Here is a 22,183-nt window from a genome sequence, read left to right on the forward strand (position 1 = left end):
CCGACCAATCATTACTCTTTTTTAACCCCCACCTGGGACTTTGGTGTAATAAGTTTGACAGCTTTTTTGCCTGAGTGTCGGTGTCGTTGTAGGAAATAGACTAACAGCCGCAAAAGAGGCTTTTGAAGTGTTTCATCGCAATGGCTCTTTTATTTATTCTACTACAAGATACTCCTTGACTGCAATCTCACTTGCTGATAACTGATGATGCAGTCTAATATAGTAGCGGGATAATTTGTTACGAGTATTAAGCCCATACTCCAAATACGTTTGTACTCGCCATATCACCCGAACGCAAAATAGCTTAGTAGCATGTCTCAGTAAGTAGAGTTGTTTTTGTCTGGTGGGGGAATTAGGCCGTTGCTATATAATAACAGTTTTAGAACTTAAAAAAATGGTACCAAAGACGAACCAACCTACATGACCAGACGACAGAAAATTCACAAATTAGCATTTCCCGAATTGCCTCGGCCCGGGAATGAACCTGGAACCTTCCATTTGAATATCATAACATGAAGTAGTAAAACAAAAATTAATAACGGGTTTTAATCGCAGGCCGACAAATCAAATTTAGATTGATGTCCTTTATCTAACTGTAATATGGATACTATACAATTGGCCAAGGCTAAGACTAACCTACATCACACACGCTTGCTCGGACCTTGTATCTTATATCTTAGTCCATGTCATCACGATGCTGCTACCCAGACCAACCTAAAAAGAACAAGTTTCTTTAAAACCAACCAGTTTCGAAATATTTAAATGAATAAATGCTCGGTAAATCCTTCAATTCACAAGAGTGTAAATTAAGTTCAAAGTAGAAAAATCTGATGGACATTTTACGGTTGGTGTTTAACTCTTCACACCAAGCAGTGGTTAATATACCATCCAAGGATATGTGTATATATTTTTCACGTGCAATAGTAACACGTCCGTCAACCTGAGATGAAGGAGTTAAGCTTTTTGTGCCTGTTATAAAACCGGCTAACTTCCCCTTCAGACCGGAACACAGCATTGCAACAATGGTGCTTAGCGGCAGAATTAAGATGTTGGTACGTCCCCGGATGAGCTCTGTCACAAATAGCTCTTCTACTACTAAATATATAGATAAAAAGTTATTCAGAGTTCAATTACAGTTCGCACAATCAAAGAGGCCTAGCTAAAGTTGTCTTTCAGAGACACCTGCGGATGTTCCTCGTTCTTATTCTGTGCATGGGAAAGCACGACAACGACCGCCTTTTATAAATCTATTCTTTAATAGCGCGGGTTATACCAATGTCTCCCCAGACTATAAGCATTTCGATTCGAGACTTTCGTCAACTTAGATCGTGCGTAATGTATGTCCGGAAAACGACAAACGAGAAGACATCAACTTTGGAATATCTTTAAGAGACCTATGGCAAACAGGGGAGGTTAATTGAGAAAGACATTAAACAAGTTGACGCAAACTTTGGAAAATTTAACACGGTTAAAACAGGCAGGAGAGAAAATTATATCCCCGATTATATACCCTGACAGGGGTTATCATTAGAGTGTCCGACCGGCTAAACGGGACGACTGCACGGGAACATGGAAAAGGAGAACTTTACCGCAGTTTATTAGTACTCAAGTATTATTTCCACTTGTGTGACACTGCTATAAGAGTTGATAAAGTTGCGGGAAAAGATCATTTTTTATCCTTCCCAGGGGAGATAATTGTCTCCTACCAATGACAGCCGTGCACTGTCCAACAGTGGACGTCGTTTGCTTTTTATGTTATGATGACATTCAAAAGTCTACACGTATGATAACTTTACAAATAATGTAGAACTAGTGTCGACACCATATAGTCGCGAATGTTGACGACAAGCAACTTATTGTCAATTCCGCGGAATACTGGGTGTCAAATAATATCACCCAAAACTATGGGGGAATGCAACCAAGATTTACGATTTTCGTTAAGCATTCTAAAAGTGATCATTTTTGCTTGATTCTCCTCACTAATATTATAAATAAAAGAATTTCGCGTCATTTTCTTCCTAAAAATAGGTAAAACCAAAATATATAAACTAAATGTAACTATTTAAAGATGAATTACCGAGTGACCAGGAGCACAGAAGCGGCAACAGATTGCCAATAGCGCAGGCGCTAGCTATCGGCTCAGGTTGCTAACATAGAGGCTCTTCAGCTCCGTCTTAGGCATGTTTTCGAAGAGAGCTGCGCGATTTTGTCCCTCGCCCTTCTTGACCCAATGACCGTACACGCGGAACGCACAACCGTCGATCACCTGAAACATAATCGGATTTATGCATATTAAGGGGATTTATTTTAATAAGATTGTACATTTGCATAAAATACATCACTTATACAATAATAAATAATATTGGAGAAGCAAGAGTTATTTTGCGGAAATCCATGATATATTTTAAAAATTTATCTTAATTTGCTATACTCCGCGAAAAGCAGGAGAATCTATGGTATGTTTTAAAGGTATGGTGTAATTTATAATTTCTTCACAATTATTCATTGTAAAGTCATTATCTCCTGATGATGGTCCGGTTTCGGAGCGAAACGAAGCGTAGAGGGAGCTTAATTTTCAGAATAATAATACATAATGGTTTTTGTTCGAAGGCATATAAGACCCATATACAGATATTACAATAATTGGAGACACAAATATGAAATTGGAAATAATAAAATTAACTAATAAACCTTAGGTTCTTATTATAGACATTTTCCAACCAACATGAAGATATTTATGTGTACAATAATAAGCGAATAATATACTCTGCTTTTCAATTCAATTGGAAGGAATAAATCAAAGTATATAAGAGATATAAACTTTTTCCTCTGGCATATCTATTATTTCAATTGATGACATAGGTATAAGGCATTATAATTCAGTCTGGAATAAAAAAGAGGTTGGTTTTCGATAAAACTGGAATGGTTCGAAGATGTTCATACCAAGAATATACGTTACGGGAGTGTTTGCATACGCTTTGGTAATAGGTCCTATTCCTGTGTTTTGGCCTAATAGGAGGTGTATTATTTATGGAAAGGTTACTGATTCTTTTCAAATTTTGGAACCCAGTTTGCAATTCGGTGACGAAGATGGTTTTTCTTTACCTTAATACAGGAAAACAGATTTACACAGCTAGTTAAATTAACGATATTCTTATATGGTACGAGTTCCTTACCTTGCGCAGAGCTCGCATAGTGTATGGATCCCTCAGTGCGTCGCACAGTGGCACTGCGCGCGCCGAGGTGTGAGGCAGACGTCGCAAGCGTACTGCCGCTCGAACGGTCACCATAGCCAACCTCAACTTTGCGCGGGCATTGAAACCGCTTGCCTTAATCGCCTGTGATTAAATTTTTGTTTAATAAAGTAGATAATAATAGATTGGTAAAGATGTCCATCCCAGAAACTGATTAATTTTAATAACCAAGGACCCATTTTAAGTTGATAAAGCTAATAATATCAATAATAATTCCTAATCACTACCTAGTAGAAAGTTAGTTTAATCCGCTTTGTTTTGTTAAAGAGAGTTAATATATAAAGTTTTGACCCGATTTTAGTTTATCTCCAATGAATACTATGCCTTGCAGAAGCCTAAAAGGGTCGGGATGACCTACATAAATGAGTAAAACGTCGGCCTCGCGGCCTCTCGGCATAAATATTCATAAAAGTATTTACATCCATCAATGCTTATGCAAGATACTTAAATAGGTGGGGTATATAATCTAAATTACTTATATGTAAAATGACCATAAAGATCGTAATTTAATTACTATAGCATGCTAGTTCGAAATCATTCTCCAAGACGACTTGTATTTATTGGTGATACTCGTACCTTCAGGAAAGTCCGTTGAGTACTTTTCGATTTTAACTTTATCAAACAAAGTCGGTGGACTAAATTGAAGTAGGTCACGTTGATCCAAGTATATAGCAAAATGTTCGTAAAATGTACGGCCTTCTTAGTTGACATTCCCACCTCTAAACTGGGTACCGGTTTTTCCAATAATTTATAAGTATATATATAGATTACCTGCGTATCCCACAGCCTCAAAATAATACAAGTTCAAAAGGATGTTGACTTATTATCGCCCATTATTATCCTACTGACTGCCAATCAAATTGGCAGACAGCATTTGGAATAAATTAATAAAAACTATTCCTTAAAAATAATTTGTGATTACATGCACGTGCATAAAACATGCAACTCAAATTAAAAACTAAGTCTATAGTATAAATGTTTATATCTGTTGACTCTTTGTTATGTAGGTAGGGTTGCCAACCGTAATCTTAAACAGAGTGGTGTACTCTTTCTCATGTAGGTGTACGTTATAGTTGGTAATATTAATAGAGTAAGGTTTATACAAAAAACAGTCATGAATACCCATTGTAATAAAACTAAATTTTAATTAATATGTTGGTATCCATATACAAAAACAACAAGTAAAAAGTAAAAATTTTGATTTAGTTTGTATTGCGCTGCAATAGCTTTTCAAACAATGAAATAAATATACCTACTATTTTTTTGTAAGTTGGTACTTTTTACCAGTTGCTATTTTTTTTTTAGTTACACTCTTCGCAACGAGATATACTTTCATTTCTTTTTTAAAAAGTTGGCAACCCTATATTATGTAGTAAGTGAAATAGTAAATTGTGGAAATTTCATGTCAATGTAAAATGTGGTTTCCTAGGATATTTAAGATGTGGTTAGCCTGCATTACTAGAAAATAAAGTCTAAAGTGTAGAGGAAATTTCATAACGTTAAGTATTTTGTCCTCAACTTTGTTTTTCTAATAGTAAATGTATTCAGTTGTACTGAATGATAGGTAAGGATGTTGACAAATATGTTTAGAGACACAAGTTCTTTTACGATGATATAAGAATTTATGTCTCAGCCAAGTACTTTCTTAGTAATCAAAATAGCACAGTCTTAGCATTCTTATTATTTCAAGATTTAGAGTTTCGCTTGCTCCATTGCGGATTTGCAGATTACCGGGCGAGACGGCTCAACATGTTCACCGATATGGGACAATGCCAATTTCCTAAATCGGCGTTTCTAAGAATTTCTTGGCAGAAAACCCAAACACGACTTCAGTTTACAGTTATTCCTGAGTATTGTATTGTGGCGTTATTTATAATAATATATATACATATGTGTTTTCCGTTTTTTGAAAATATCTAACATGAGGGTATGTGTTAATTTATATCCTCAGCGTACTTACAGCTAGCAAAAACGTAGACGTATTGCTAGCTGTAATAAGTTGCAGTTGTGATTATTTAGTGTGTTAGTACAGAAGACACAAACTCCTTCATTACCATGGCCAACTCGTCGATCCTGGACATTTTGCGGCTGGCGCCGGAGTAAGACTTCTTCAGCGGTGTCATGTCCTGGTCCCATAGCTACCAGGGAATATTATTGTAGAAACATGCCATCATAGCGAACGATACGCAGCTTTTGTTTGGAATCGTCGTGGACGATAAAAAATAAAATAGAAGACCCTCAATTTCTAAACACTTTGCGGCACGTCTTTGTCGTTACGGTGGTAAATAGCCACGGCCGAAGCCTCCCACAAGACCAGACCAGAGAAAGTTCAGAAATCATAAATTCCCAAATTGCCCCTGCCAGCGATCGAACCCGGGATCTCCCCTTAAAACCACAGCGCTCACCGCTGAGCCAGGGAGATCGTCATATTTAATTCATTATCTTTGATTACAGATTTTCAATGTGTTACCATACGTGTTTTATTTATCAAGATTTATATTATTTTCAGACCTTAAACTATCAAAATAAAACTTGATTTTGCTGCAAACTTAACACTGATCGATTATGTACGTACAATCAATGCGCGTGCAGCTTAGAATGTATACTTCTATTTTATATATCGTCAACGAGATTTATTTATTACCATAAAAATAGAAGGATTCGGATTTGCGAGAATCATTCGCTTTGATGTCACATGCGTGAAAAAAATGTTCTTTAACATTAAAAATTCATTATTTATTTACGCGCTTTAAACATTACTTTTTCTAAATATAAACATATTGACACGTACAATTTTATGCTTATTAGTAAAATAATAGTAGGGGAGCCCACGAGGCTAAATGGGGATTTACTCTAGCGTCGTAGAGACCTATTGGGATGCAAAGCTTAGATGATAAGAAGAAAAAAATGTTATATGATATATACCTTTACATCGGTGGGGGAAGCGGCTATAGATTTTTAAATATGTAAAAAAAAACTGTTGCATAGACATCCTCGAGCGCATCAGATATTGATAGCAACAATGCCCTACGTATTTTTAATAATGTACGTATGTTAATCTGATCATTTGCATGATGCGGGTGGTAGTATTTAGGGGTTGAAAATGAAAAAAAAAAAAATTTAATCGAGCGCGTCAGATTTTCTAAGGGAGTGTTAAGTACACCAAAAAAAAGCTCTCATTCACTAATCTGACGATTTCGATGGGACGCAAACTCGCGGCCATTTTCATAATGTGCAAAAAAAAATCGCCATTTTGAAATACTCAAGCGCGTCAGATTAAGATATATATGGTTCATCTTTATGTTCTAAACGTACTGTCTCATAATCTGACGATTATCTAGAGGGATTCGCCTGATCTGACAAAAAAAAATTAAAAAAACGGTTCACTTTAAAGGCCATCCCTGCAACTTCCCGCTAATTCCATTCCTGGGCGCTTGAAATTGTACTTATGACATTTTTGAGCTCAAAATACAATTTATGTGATATTTTGAGTTCGCTGAGTTCAAAGAAATAATATTTCTATGCATTTGAGCTCTCCCAGCTCGAAAGTCTGATAAGTTTCATAGAACACTATTTTTGGAATCTCCAAACCGCAATAACTTTTGAATGGATCAACCAATTTTCACGCGGTTGGCACCATTCGACGCAGTTTTATCATCCTCGTAAGTAATTTTGCAATTTTAATTGTTCGAACCACAAATTTCGGAGTAATCCCGAAAAAACACTTTTTCGGGTTTCTTTCGTTCACGATATCTCTCGAACGAATCAACCGATTTTGTCCAGCTTGGTGGCGATCGACGTGGTTTTTTAAGCTCAAAGGCGGATTAGTTTTTGAAGTTAAGTTGATGATTCAATCGACAATTCGAGGTTATCATATGTTCCTCGAGATTTTCGGATAACCGGCTTGCTCCGACGATATTCCAAAATATTTACACATTTTTTTAATGTTTCTACCGTAAATTTAATTGTTTTTTGTAAGGTACTTTCACCACAAAATACACATTTCAAATTAATATCACTCATATTAAATATTTATAAACTTTAACTCACACAAATAATATTAAAATAGCAAAAAAAGCCAAAACTTTGGAAACACGTTGTAAACAGTATGCCACGAACGAGTCTTTATGATCAGCTGTGATGGCGTCATGGCAACAGAAACCAGAGTGGGGACGGAGTGAGAGAGTAATAGATAGAGAAAGAGTGAGAGAGGAATAGAAACGCGGAGAAGGAAATGTAGGCATCACGCAGCTGCACGCATTTAACTTTATCGACGAATTTTTGTTATTTCGGCTTGCGGAAATCGTCAGATTATATATTTTTCATCATTCTTGAATTATTTCCTTCAAAATAAAAAAAAATTTAGCTACGCTCGAGAATGTCGAGATGACGTTTTTTTTTTTACAACTTTGTTGCCCTCCCCTTTTTTTACGTCACTCTCAAATTGTCAGATTAGTGGAATATACACTTTTTAGGATGTAATTAACTCACCCTACCTTAATCTGACGCAATCGAGAATTTCTGATGGTCAATTTTTTTTTACTAATCTGATCCTGTATCCTTCACGGGCGGCCTTATATATGGGCCTCATGTTTTGTGGAGGTACTTAACCGGGTACAAGGTATTCCCCTGTATATTAATCTGCCGCGCTTTAGTAAATCCCGAAATCCCCGCTTGGGCTCCCTACTATAATAAGTAATGCCAAAACGCATAAATAAACATTAAAGCCAAGTGCAAAAAGCTGTACTGTGACATACACTATTTTATAATGTACTAAATTATTTACTATAAGCAATATTGAGATTCGCTGAAAAGTAGAAATAGCGATGTTATTAAAGATGAAGAATATTAAAAAGAAAACTAAAAAGCTAACACTTTATTTTACAAAGCCCAAATAAGGTTTAGAGTATTAATAAAAAAACAAATAGTAATTAAGAAGCGCGATCAATGATAATTGTAGCGTAAAAATGTTTGTGGTAGATCTAATAATACATGTTAATTGAAGAAATAAATAGATTTAGTATATCTAAAAATCTGGATGGCAAAACCAGTTTATTATAACTATTTAAGCGTTAACCAAGGAATCTCAGAATAAGGCGAAAAATACTGCTATCTCAGTCATCTCAACAAATATTACTGGTAGTTTTCCATCTACAATTGTTAAAGATGCGAATCATACTATTGCCATAGACTATATCCCTAAATAGACATAAGAAGAAAAATAGTGCTTGATAGAGAATTCTACTGATTTGAGAGTTGATGGCACATATAAGAACTGTAACAGGTTCAAGAGCCGCAAGACTATTTTATCCTCGCAGCTTTATTAAAGTTGCCGAAATCAATATTTAATATGCAAAATGGCCTGTAAATCGGACTATTAACTTCCGCTCGCAACGCATGTATTATTAAAAAAAACCTGCTTCTATACGGATATGGACTTACATAATATGGAAATAGGTTTATTATGATCTTATGTCAACACACTTGCCATTGCGTTGCGTTGCGTTGAGTGCGGTTCTAGAGATTCTTGCGGTAATGTGTAATCAACTTTAAAGTGCAATCGTGCGTACTTAAAAATAACTACTAGAGAGAAAGGTTTTTTATAATTATAAACGCGCAATAATTCTATTCATTGCTTAGAAATGTACCAGAACAGCATAAAAATAAATGGATAACTCACCACTGTATTAAAGAACGGGTGTAGCAATGCATCATCGATTTCGATCCTTTCACTCGGATCGACGACAAGAAACCGTCTGATCAAGTTCTTAGGATCTTCTGCAATTAAAAGAAGGTATGTGTTAAGGAATTTAGGATAAAATGAATCGGTACGGTAATATGTTATTTATTTGACTTAAATATATATAATATATTAAATTAAAGTTTATTAAATTAAAATTAAAAAAAAACCCCTGACACAAATATTCCTTATTCCTCATTGCCATTTCATATAGTGCACGTTATTCCTTTTCTTTTAAACAATTACAATTGAGGGAGTCGTGAAAAATGTTATTCGCCATTTCGTCACAAACACACGCACGCACTCACGCGCGTGCACTATTAAATTCTACCTAACGATGTTTTGTGAAATAGTACCTAGTCCTTATGTTTCAACGGTGGCTCAAAACTCCTCGAATTCAGAGCTGTAAAAAAGGTCTTAATACTTTTTTACGGTTCAGAATTCTAGTAGACTTCTAGAGAGATTTGTTTTGACTTTGCTTGTTATTATTATTATTTATTTTATTTAAAGAAAATATACAATCTTATATTACATGTTAATATTTCTATTACGGTGTAATAAAAATTATATCGTTGGTAATGGTGTAAATTACCGTTCCATCTTAGGCAGTATATATCAGGAACGAGGTGGCTTCAATGCATCGAAAGTTTAGAATAGTGTGACAATAAAAGGTAATAGATTCATAGCACAACTACGTTTTAGGATGCTGCCTATCACAAGCTAAGATCGCAGTCAAGCAAGTTGTGGCTTTCTAAAAGAGAAGTTATCAAAATGTTATTGTGAAATAACCTGATATGTCGACCCACTCGGGGCTGGTGAAAGAGTATTTTCCCTCCATTATGTTGCGCAACATTACCATCTGTTTTCGGTGCCAGAACGGCGGGCAACCCACTAGCCTGTAAAAAAAAATTACAGAATATAGTAAGCCTTCTTAAACTTATTTTGTTTATTCCATTACAAGTCGCCCTTGACTGACTGCAATCTCTCCTGTTGGTAATGATGCAGTCTTATATGGTAACGGGCTAACCTGTTAGGAGCATGGCAGTTACTCATAACCCTAGTCGGTTTTGACGCGACATCGTACCGGAACGCTTAGATCGCATAGCGGCAAGTCTTGGCGGTTGGGTGGTAACTAGCCATGGTCAAAGCCTCCCACCAGACCAAGAAAATTCAGAAATTATAAATTCCCATATCGGGCCCGGAACCTTCCACTTCGAACCACCCCGCTCACCGCTGCGCCAGCGTGATCGTCAAACTGGATTATGGTAGCGTGATCTTAACGGTGGTGCGATGCCAGTTACATGCAGACTGCGAGGAGTAATCTGGGCTTTTTTTTACATCAGGCAAAGGAAAACTTAAATACTTTGTTAACTATTATGGTATCTGAAATATTTGGAAAAACTTCCATTATGTTTGTCTTTTGTCATGACCCATCGTCGTATAAAGCCCGTTATTTTTAACGTCTTTGTGCTACCATTGTTTTGGTTTTGATATAAAACGCGTTTGTTTATCTAATACAATATTAGCGTAAACGATAAGTTTGTTGAGTAATATGACGCCAAAACTGATATCAAATTAAGACTGAATAATTATTGATACTTACAAGGTGAACATGATAACTCCACATGCCCATCTGAAAAAAACAAAATTTATGTGATTCGATATAAATGTCAAATTCTAGATGTTTTTTTTTGGGATTAGAAAGCGAATCGTGTTATAAATGTTATGTGTATGGTAATTTTATGTCCAATTAATTATAACCAACGAATAGTTTTCAGTAACGAGCTGCTTAAATAAGTAACACCTAATCTAAGAATATTCGTATCCACACATCTTTGACAAATATCTAAAAGTTCGTGAAAAGTGTATTTTCTATAGACATCTAAATCGTCAAGGCATTCGATTTAGGCGATTCCTAGGTTTAGAGGACAAGGGGCATAAGACATTTAACTAAACATGAGAAGGTACTAGGCGAGCATAGAACCAGCGGAGCTACTCGAATTGATGACGTTAAATAATTATTATCAGATTACAAAGTCAAAAATGTACAATTTTTTAATCTTTATTAATATTATAAATGTGAAATAAATCAATAATAATAAATAAATATACTACGGCAATACACACATCGCCATCTAGCCTCAAAGTACGGGTAGCTTGTGTATTGTGTGGGTACTAAGATGAACGTTTCGAAGATAAAATATATATATATAGATAAATATATAGTGATAAAACTAATGAATATTTTTATGAAATATCAATCAGTAATACGTATAAATACTTATAATATAAAGAAAGTGTGTGTTTGTTTGTCCTTCGTTCACGCTCTAACCAAGCAACCAATTGACTTGATCTTTGGCATAGAGTTAGTTGAAAGGACTGAGAGTAACGCCTCCCACGTGATTTGTCAGAAACCGTAATAATTGTGAACGAAGATCGAACGCGGGCAACATATAAATGACTCACATATCGACTTCCTTGCCGTAGCCGGGAGCATCTTCAAACATATTAGCTTTCAACGTTTCGGGCGCTAAATACCCAGGAGTACCACACAACTCTGAAACAATTTGAGAACGTTCTTAACATTGTATCTACTCTCCACTGCGCCTCTAATATGATTTCCAAAATTGTATGCGAAAGTTGACAATTTTAAAAATATAAATATTTTACGACAGTATACACATCGCCACCTAGCCCCAAAGTATGCGTAGCTTGTGTAATGGGTACTAAGATAACTGATGCGTTTTTATGAATAATATACATAAATACTTATAATATACAGATAAACACCCAGACACTGAAAAACGTCTATGTTCATCACACAAACATTTTCTATTCATTCCTATTCATTTGTGTTGTAGGATACTTTTTATCCCCAAATTAAGCTCGGTTCCTTTGGGAGAGGGGATGAAAGTGTTTGACGATTTTACACCATAACTCCGACAAATTATAACCGATTTAAATAATTATTTTTGTACTATAGAGGATATAATATGAATGTGGTTGCTGATAGAGGACAGAACTCCTCAGCAGACGTATACTTTACATTTTTTAGAACTACAACTAAATTTAATGCCACATCAAAAATCAAAATCAAACGCAGACGAATTCGCGGGCAACAGTTGGTAAGTAATAAAAAAGTTTTGTCAAATTGTATAAACTAAATAGTTGGCAGTTTTTACAAGTAACTGTATGTCTACATGGACTTTAATAGTCACAAAGCAAAGCTAAACAATAGATTTAAAAGCAAGAATACAAGGTATAAAGTATAAACAGGTTACGTTTGAAATTAACGCGCATTTGAAAGCATTAGAGCATAAAATATTTCACATTTTTTAATTTAAATTTAATATCTGCCAGTATAGCAAATAAAAATGTTATCCATATATTACAAATTCGTTAAAATTTTATTTACGTAAAATAAACTTATGTACAAAAATTCAACCCTGAAACTCGGATTCAGATAGGTGCACTTAAAAGAAATTGTTATTTCAAGTACACCTAAATGGAAGTAACAAATTTTAAAGTAATATGCTATAACAAGTATGTAGTTCTGGCAACAGTCAGAAATGCGGGCCCTATTTCCACCTCCGTCACCATTTCAGCTTAATAATTGTCATTGAAACCCTACAAACCCTACCTTTCAAAATTTTAGCTCAGTTGTTGACGTGGCTGAGTAGCCGAAAAATCAGTTAAAAGGTGGTTTAAACATTTTTTTTTATTTTTCAAATTGGCGGACACGCATAAAACCTGTATTAATTAAATACCTTGCTCCATATTAAAATATTCAAACCCCTAAAAAGCTGGATTATGAAAGCATTCGTAGAAAATTAGAAACCTTGCAAAATGTGTTCTTTTAACGTATCAGTATCGTGAGAACATAACTGATGTATAACAAATATTCTTACCAAATAACTTCTCCCCATCTTTGAGCACCTTGGCGAAACCGAAGTCCGTGATCTTCACATTCAGTTGATCGTCAAGCAAAATATTTTCAGGTTTCAAATCACGATGTACTATGCTCTTACGGTGTATGTACCGAATGCCCTCTAAAACTTGCCTGCAATTTGCAAACACAATATTTCTATTTTATAGCTAACCTTTTTAATTTATCATAACTTGTTCATTAACTCCGGATACTAAGCCGCACAATTTTTATTTACTTTTTGATTTTTTTGTAAATCAACCACCTAATTCGATTGAAATGAAGAGTTCTAAATTTTTGCAATATAATTATGATGATAAAATTTAAAACTAACTTCAAAAATTTAAATGAGTTCATTTCTACCGTGTCGAAACGTTGTTGTGCTTGTTGTTTTTCATTGGATTTACCACACACTTTAGAGTCAATTAGAGCCATTCTTGGGAACAGAACAGAATTAGAACAGTAGGGTAGCATAACCGCGCAAGAGTTAATCTGCAACTGGTCCATACAATGGTGTTCACATAATAGGCCTAAGAGGGCGTGAAACTACGTCAAGAATTGTATAGTTCCTCATGACGACATAGAAACAAGTTTACAGCAATTACAATACCAAATTTTATCAATTAAATTAATGAGTTGAAAGATTAGGGTGTCAGCATATGTTTGACAACAATTGACCTTTATTGCATTATTAAACAAATGTTTAATAGCAAATAACAGACAATTAAAAGAAATCGAGGTTTTTCCTGTATTAGGTTATTTTACTCGCATTTTTGCATAACTTGTACCCTTAGAATTAAATCGTTTTACATTGTTATCGAAATACTGTCAGCGAAAAATGAATTTAATTTCATTCGGTTTGTAGTTCAACTTCTATTGTTAGAGTTGCTCACAAAAAATTTGTAAAACATAAATCAGTTTTACAGAATGTCACTTCGCAGTAGGAACATAAGGTCCCTTTTACTCTGACGTTGCATTTGATATTCGAAGACGTACGAAAACGTACGACGACTTACACATTCGAGGATTGAATTCCTTAGTAATATAATAAATGCGAAAGTGTGATTGCATGTTTGTTTGTCCTTCTTTCACGACCTAACTGAGCAATCAATTAACTTGATTTTTGGAAGGACGGAGAGTAACATAGGCTACTTTTAATCCCAAGGAAACAAATGGTTCAATGGGATTTGTAAAAAAAGCGCAGACGAAGAACGCGGGCAATAGGTACAGGCATACGCAATTTGAAATACGACAACGTTCATAACAGGGCTTACCTGTTAGGTACTACCTAAAAGGTTAGCCCGCTACCAAGCAGTTAAATTCAACCCATACCGGAAACCAACATCATACCAGAACTTATATAATAAAAGAGTATATACCTATGATGGTTTCTGAATTAATCATTTAAAAACCTTTAATACTAAACAATGAAATAAAGTCTGCCGTCTTGCCATTCTAATAACTAATAAAGCTTTGCTTAAGAAGACTGATAGGTTAAAAGTGTAAAAATTTGACAATATTAAAAATATGTTCTCATACCTCATAATATATCTTGTCTTTTTTTCTGAGAGTGTCACAACTGATGTCAAGTAGTCAAACAGTTCACCATTTTTGCACAACTCAAACACCAAGAATATGAATGTCTCAGATTCAAAAACATCTTGTAGTTCGACTAGAAATAATATTAAAAAAAAAATAGTATTACACAGAAATACAATTCAATTTTAGTTGTGCATATTTACGGTCATAAATTAGTGATATCAGCATATTGTATATGCTTTAATAACATGATACTGAAAGTAAAATTAGATTTACCATTACATAAGTATAAAGAATGTATAAAAATATATTTAATACATCGAGGTTACTATACTATTGATGAATTTCTTAATGGCAAGGTTACCTGGAAACAAGCTATTCCGCTTTCATCTCACACAAGATAGACCAAAGATTGTTAAATTGTAAAACAATGTTGGAAAAGAGCAACTGCTGAGTTTCTTGCCGGCTTCTTCTCAGTAGAATCTGCCTTCCAAGCCGGTGGTAGAGTCACTACAAATATACATACTTTACGTTTCAAAAGTGCTTATATTAGGCCTACTTGAAATAAACGAATTTTGGTTTTTTTTTTAATTTTATGAACAGACAACATAGATGATAACAGCAGCGCTATAACATGTACTTTCAAAATATCTTTTGTCAAATTTTATTAAATTTTGAATGTTATAACAACTCACTCACTAATATATGGATGACCAGCCACCATTCTAAGTATATTAATTTCTTGTTTAGTTGCCTCCCGCATTGTGTGAGTGTCCACTCCATCTTGGGACTCCTGGCTGAGATCAATAATCTTTGCAGCATATTCTTTTCCCGTTTCTTTTTCTACACATCGTCTGACTGTAGAACTAATACCACTAAAATAGAAATAATACTACTCAGTTTCTATCCTAGACAAAAAATACCTATATTATCTGATCTTTTTGCTGATGCCATATTACTTTAAATTTAAACACAGATGATGTTATGGTTTCACAGCTTTTTTTTTCAAAAGTTTATTATTATTTTAAATACTGTAACATCCCATTGGCTTAGTACCCTATTAATATAACCAGCCTTGTGGGTAAGGCTTAGGCTTTCCTTTAGTCGAGACTGAGTTCGAGCCCAGGCAAGTACTACTGCCTTTTAATTTAAGCAATTTAAATATAGCATGCGGCTGTAAAATAATCTGTAGATGTAGAAATGCTTTGTTATATTTTTGAGTAGACCTAAAATATTTTCCTGCAGCAGAAATAGACCAACTCTTAGTGAAGTCCTTAACCTGCCAAGATGAAAGTATGACATGCCAATAAAAGTAAAAAACTATACAAATACTAGATGAGCCACTGGTGCCACACAGCTGTGTGTAAGTTTGCTGCACACATAACAAAATCATTGAACTTTATTTCTTTGCCACAAAGTTTCAAACTCAACTTATGTATTGATAGTATATCACTTTTATGAATATAGATTAAATCAAGGTCACTAAAAATTCCTAATAAACATGATAACATCAATCCACATTATGCTCTAATTACTTCACTTAGAACTAACAAATTTGGCAGCAACACAAAATACGCGATCCACTGTATAATTAATTTACTACAACGAATTCTTGAAGACATTTAGCTGAAACATACCGTCCGATTATTTCTTTTGGTTCATACTTTGCGTAGAATTCCTTAGCTGCATCTTTGTCAGGCAAATTATCATCTTCCTCTTCCTTTGCCATACTTATTTTGTCGGTGTTTATTATATTTCTAATCCTTACTGAAGTAACAATAGATTATTCACAATGACGAAAGGTTATTCGTTTTACACATCTGTCAGACTTAATTCTCCTAAAATGAAATGAAACAATTCACTACAATCAACTTAGTGTTCAGAACTAGATAACCAAATTACAAAATTTTCACTTCTATTTTTATACTTTATTTTTAAGTTTTACAAAAGAAATACGAATTGGGGTCAAATAGGTTGACACCAAAGACTTGAGTTTGACAGGTGACATTAACACTACAGTACCTATATAGATACGGATTTGTTAAACAATATATTATTACAGATACCTACACTCAGATCCAGATATCTGTGGACAGAGAGTTGACTTTTTTTATGACACAGTTTTGGCGCTGCAAGTTGTGAAGCTGTAATGCTTGTATACTTCATTGTCCTTAGATTTAAAATTGGAATGGCTAAAGTAAACCAAATCTAAAGGTCACTGCAACTGCACGGATCTGGCTAAATAAACACAAATAATATGCATTAGTCATTTAATACAGTTTAAACAAAAAACCGATTTTTATAACAATCCATAAAATCTTGCCCGAAACTTTTTGATGGTTGCTCTTCTATCAATATACAGACGTAATATTTAGTTTTTTAGTATACGGTGTGACAAATTCTCCAATAATTCACTAGCCGGAGATGAAATTTTATCCACTATCGAAATTTTGTACATCAGCTGTTTTTGTCTATGCACTGCTGTCATAAATTTTCGGTCTCTTTCATTCTTATAGAATCGATATCTCCTCTTTCAATTTTAAAGTTTCATTAATTCGTGCTATGTTTTCTCCTTGTTCCGTCCGTTTGTGTTGCTTTTATGGTGATAAGAAAATATATTTGTCAAGATTCTGTGATTATTCCACATTAAACTTAACTTAGGTGTCTGGATTTCGGTGTTTAGTGCACGTTTCGGACGACTAAAAACAGGTAAGTGCCTATTGCGTATGTTATCTAAACCTTGCGTTGTGACAGCAGTGATCCTTAAAAACATCGTTAGCAACCTTGAGCCACGAAAAACAACATAAAATAAAATTATTTATTGTTTAATCAAACATAAATATACATCTCCCAAAAAATAATAAAGTTATTGCTATCCATGCCCAATGATTTTCTCAATTTACGTTTTTCCATGGCCTTTCAAATTTAAAGTTTAAGTACCTAACAAAGAGTTATATCTTCAGAAACAATCTAAAACAACCCAAAGATACTATTCATTATTATGCTGTTAACATTTATTGAGTGGGTACAAAAGATAATAAGGTAAGTTACCATGTTCTATGAAAATTAAGTATTTTACTATCAATTTTCTTAACAAGCCAATGAATCTTCTTTCCCCATCTTAGAGATTAATTTGAATTATGTTGATAGATATAACTTATGTTAGGCTTCCCTAGAACAAAAACGAAAAAAGTAGTCATCAAGTTTTCTTTATTTATTTAATATGATAGTGACCTGAATATTAAACTGTGATTAATTGTTGCTGGTACAGCCTAAGCTGGCTTCCCACAAATAGTGAAGAAGAAAGCAAGAGATCTTTGCAAAGCAAACCAAAAAGATAACTTCAATTCTATGGAGCAGCTAAAGATAAAAAAATCAAAAATACTCCCAATTTTACATGTTAGAAACATTAGCCTCAACTGGCCATGAATATGCAAAATCTATCTATGGTATACTATTTAGATTTCAAATCAAATTTCATAAAGAAGCTACTTATACAGAGACTAGTCATCAAATATAATTTCTAAAGATCTACAAAAACATAATGAAAATATTTTACACCTGTGCAATTTTACAGTATTTACCTAGAAATAAATGAACAGGCAACTCAATAGTTGTTTTGTTGTACAATGAGTAGAAGCTATAAACTTGACTTGATAAACTGATGTATATTTAAAAGTAGATAAGATTTATTTTTACTTAGACCTGCCTCATTGTAGTGTTATGTCCTATGGAATCTTGTTATGGGGTAAAGCAGCTGATATTGAAACTATATTTATATTGCAAAAAAGAGCTGTACAGTCAATATATAAACTTAAATCACGCAAATCCCTCTGTGAGAAGTTTAAAGAAATAGGCATACTTCCTGTAGCTTCACAATATATTTATAACAATATAGTATTTGTAAGACAACTTATTAGTCTTTATAAACAAAAAGTGGACATAAACAGTCAACTTACAAGAAATGGTCATAAATTAGTGTCATCTGCATATCGTCTGCGAAAGGTACAGAAGTCATTTGTGGGATTGTGTATACGCTTTTATAATATGATTCCTAAGGTGATTTTGGACCTGCCAATGCATAAGTTTAAGGAATCTGCTAAACACATTTTTTACAGCGAGGTTACTATAAAATTGATGAATTTCTTTATGACAAGGTTGCTTGGACAAGATAGAAAAATGTATGTTAAAATGTAAAATGTAAATTGTTGATGTTGGAAAAGAGCAACTGCTGAGTTTCTTGCCGGCTTCTTCTTGGTAGAATCTGCCTTCAGAACCGGTGGTGGGAGACAAACGGACAGACTTGACGTTTCAAAAGTGCTTATATTGGGCCTACTTGAAATAAATGAATTTAGAGTTTTGAGTTTATTAGTGGTTGCAGTCTTCACTGGCATCTTTGACTATGTACAATTTATAATATGAAAATTTACTTTTCCATACAAACTCTTATTAACTATCTACTACCCTTGAGGAAAATATAAACAATTCTAATTATACTTTATTTAAAACTGCAGATTTTAACAGGAACAAACGGACATATATAAAATTGTCTATATGTCAATAGTTTTTTGAAGTACCATCAAATTAAGGTCTTTTACCTTTCAGTTTTAAACTTGCAAAGAAAAATATTTGAAGTTGTTAAATAGATGCCAGCCACTCAGCTGTGTAATCTGTTTTGTGTCATCAGAACTATTTTAAGCAGATCCAAGAATGTGATTGAGTTTATGTCAAAAGTCTTCAATACTGTATGTTACATATTAGTATTGATCTGCAGTGTGAAAACTGACAGCCATTCAGTCTTTGCAATATCAATACTGACAGTGTTACATACAGAGATAGGCAGAAATATATTGATCAGGATGCTATTGTAAGACCAATGCTTGAAATTTATTTAAGGAATTACTTATGTATCACATCTACAAAATTACAATCCAATTACATTAATTATACCTTTTTATAATTACTATTAGATTATTTGAAAAATAGAATATTTATTGTCAAAGCTTGAGTATTAAACATCCAAATTCCTGGTCTACTATTAACATTGAAAAATCCATTTAAAATAGGTATACCTATTATCAACCAAATTATTTATATGTGCATTTGAAGTGGTATTTATAAAGTAGATTAGAAAATAATGATGACCTTTGCTTTTGTAATGACATAAACTTGAAAAATTCTTTAGATAGAATATAAAAAACCAAGCTAATTACAAGCAGCGCGAAGAGAAACATAGATGTGGGAGTGTGCAAAATTAATTGTCATTGGTGTAATAGTCAAATATAAGTTTTTGAGGTCCTCAGGATCCATCAGCCAAAATTACATTAGCGCAAGAAGATACAGAGACTATAATTTGACTGGTCCCAAGGGGCACAAAGTAGGGAGGTAGTCCAGGCTAGCACATGAAATTGCAGTGTGCCTGTCAAGCCTGTGAAACGTTGGTACTTGTTGAAAGACGCCTATGGCAGTTGAATACTAAATTGTGATGATGATAACATTCCAGTAGGGCTAGCATGCATGCCTCGAAATAATTATCTCTGCCTGTCACTTGTATTTTTAATAGACATAGGCAGGATAATGTGTAGATATAATTTTTTAGTGGCGTGCATGCTAGCCTTATCGGTATACTTTTCGATTACACTATACAATACTGCAAACTAATTGTTTTGTAATTTAGTCGTTTGACCTTGAACAAAAAATTGTTCATTCAATATTTAGAGACGCTTGAGTTTTTTATAGGTACTTTGTGTTCATACAACTTTAAGATAGAACTTTTTTGCACATTACCAGCTTCGTCCTTGTCAGGGACGCGAGTAGGCGACCCAAGCGCGTCTGACGTTTAAGTATTTATTTAATTTAGGAAAACCAACAGCTAATAAAAAAAATTCTTGTTCAAGTTTTTGTTAGGCTAAGTGAATGTTCAGCTATTACATATATATTATTACAGATTTTCACAACGTTTACAAATAATTTCAAAATTAATTAGGGTATAATAACATTTTTTTGACTGCATTATAAAATATATATCTAAAAATATTTTACTAACTGATTAATGAGCTTCTAATGTTAAACAATAAAATACAGTTAAAATTAAATTAAAATATAATTTGAAACATCGAAGTCCTAGGTTTGGTTAAGCTTATTTATATTATAATGATTTCATAATATGAGTCAAGTATTTATTTATTTGGAAATGTCAAACTAGGTTAGATATATCTTGAATACAATATTTAGATAGTATAAATTGTAAGCCTAGTGGTCAGGAGTTTGGCTTCAGCTTCGCGGGGTCAAACTAGAATCGGAGCACGCAACTCTTTAACTATTCTAAGTTATGTGCAACATAAAAAATATCACTTGTTTCAACGGTTAAGTAACATATTGTGAGGACACTTGTATGCCTGAGAGTTCCACATAATATTCTATAAGGCGTATGGAGTCCTTCAATCCGCACTGGGCCAGCGTGTTGGACTAAGGCCGAAACCCTTCTCATTGTGAGAGGAGATCTCTGCCCTGTAGTGAGCTGGTAATGAGACGTTATGATGATAAATTTTAAAAGCCAGTGTACCTATACAAAAGGATTTAATAAGGTTAATCAAATAGGTAACTTATTTTTTCAGCTGCGATCATTGTCATTGCATCAAGCGTGACGAACAGGTGTAAATTTCCAATTCATGTGTATTTTATTTTTAAAATTAAAATATACTTAATTTCAATATTATTAGCCATCTCAAAACGGAATGTAGTGTTAATATGATTCATAATATATTTTCACACCAGACTTTTGTTGCTTTTTAATTAATAATAATTTAAGTAGGTTGGTAGTTAATGGATCTTTATACTAGCGCTGTATTGCAACTGGACTCATGTGAACAAAGCTTTCATTCAATTGGGTACGTATCGTTTATAGCGGCGAGCCAAATTGGAGTAGTTTTGAGGATCTCTCATATGGGTGTGTGAAACAAACACACCAAATATAGGAATTTAATAATCTGAGACCACAGACTGGAATGATGTGAAGCGGTCATTAGTTAGATACCCACGTTATGCCTCTTGGATTGGAATTGACAAGTGAATGACTTAATAACTACGTAAAATATGATATCCTTTGTTATATCCATTTCATTTTCGAATTATTACCTTCGGAATAAATATTAAATACCTACTACGTAGTACGTACTAATTAGTATGTATACCTAGTCGATCGAGTTATCTCATAGAGATAGGAAAAGAAAGTTGTTACAATTTTTTTGCACAGCAATTCATATCTGATACTTATATAAAGCTGAAGAGATTTGACTTGATCTGAGGAACTACTTACTGGTCCGATTTAAATAAATCTTTCAGTGTTGGATAACCCATTTATCGAGGAATGCTATAGGCTATATGTCATCTGTGTTATGTAAATGGTAAAAGTTTCGATAAAATTATGTACATGACAAAGTTGTTTTCCTTTAAAAGTTCTAAATAAAAGCCCGCGAAAGCATTTTATATAAAAATAGATGAGTACGCAGTTCTTAAACTATAATATTGCATATAGTTTATGGGGACCGCTAGTATTTTATATAAAAATAGATTTGTATGGGGTAAGTTTACGGCAATGAGTACGCAGTTTTTAAACTATAATATTGCATATAGTTTATAAGATAATGATACGACCCCTAGTTAACGCGGGGAAAAGCTAGTATTCAATAAAAATAGCAAAACCTTCTTTTGCATCAGGGATCA

The 22,183-nt window shown here is 33.8% G+C and overlaps 2 protein-coding genes across 4 annotated transcripts in view; one reads left to right on the top strand and one right to left on the bottom strand.

The window, feature by feature from the left end:
- Window positions 1–487: 487 nt before the first annotated feature.
- Window positions 488–16,445, bottom strand: LOC120628045 (phosphorylase b kinase gamma catalytic chain, liver/testis isoform). Of its 3 annotated transcripts, XM_039896233.1 has the most exons (12): window positions 16,096–16,445; window positions 15,158–15,333; window positions 14,459–14,591; window positions 12,903–13,054; window positions 11,461–11,551; window positions 10,598–10,627; window positions 9,784–9,890; window positions 8,935–9,032; window positions 5,309–5,392; window positions 3,177–3,338; window positions 2,078–2,266; window positions 488–714 (listed from the first exon to the last, which is right to left on the bottom strand). In XM_039896233.1, exons 1-11 carry the CDS (start codon window positions 16,185–16,187, stop codon window positions 2,132–2,134), a joined length of 1,260 nt encoding a protein of 419 aa, XP_039752167.1. In that variant the 5' UTR covers window positions 16,188–16,445; the 3' UTR covers window positions 488–714; window positions 2,078–2,131. The 3 variants fall into 3 exon arrangements, with proteins under 3 accessions (XP_039752167.1, XP_039752168.1, XP_039752169.1); XM_039896234.1 differs by lacking the exon at window positions 5,309–5,392; XM_039896235.1 differs by lacking the exon at window positions 16,096–16,445 and having other exon boundaries at window positions 15,154–15,255.
- Window positions 16,446–17,012: 567 nt separating this feature from the next.
- LOC120628378 (myotubularin-related protein 3) overlaps window positions 17,013–22,183 on the top strand; it is a 76,969-nt gene continuing 71,798 nt past the window's right edge. Inside the window, exon 1 of the mRNA XM_039896722.1 lies at window positions 17,013–17,167. The gene's annotated coding sequence lies outside the window, so the exon portion shown is untranslated. The remainder of the gene's footprint in view (window positions 17,168–22,183) is intronic.

The sequence above is a fragment of the Pararge aegeria genome, chromosome 12 (genome assembly GCF_905163445.1).
Source record: "Pararge aegeria chromosome 12, ilParAegt1.1, whole genome shotgun sequence".
NCBI lineage: Eukaryota > Metazoa > Arthropoda > Insecta > Lepidoptera > Nymphalidae > Pararge > Pararge aegeria.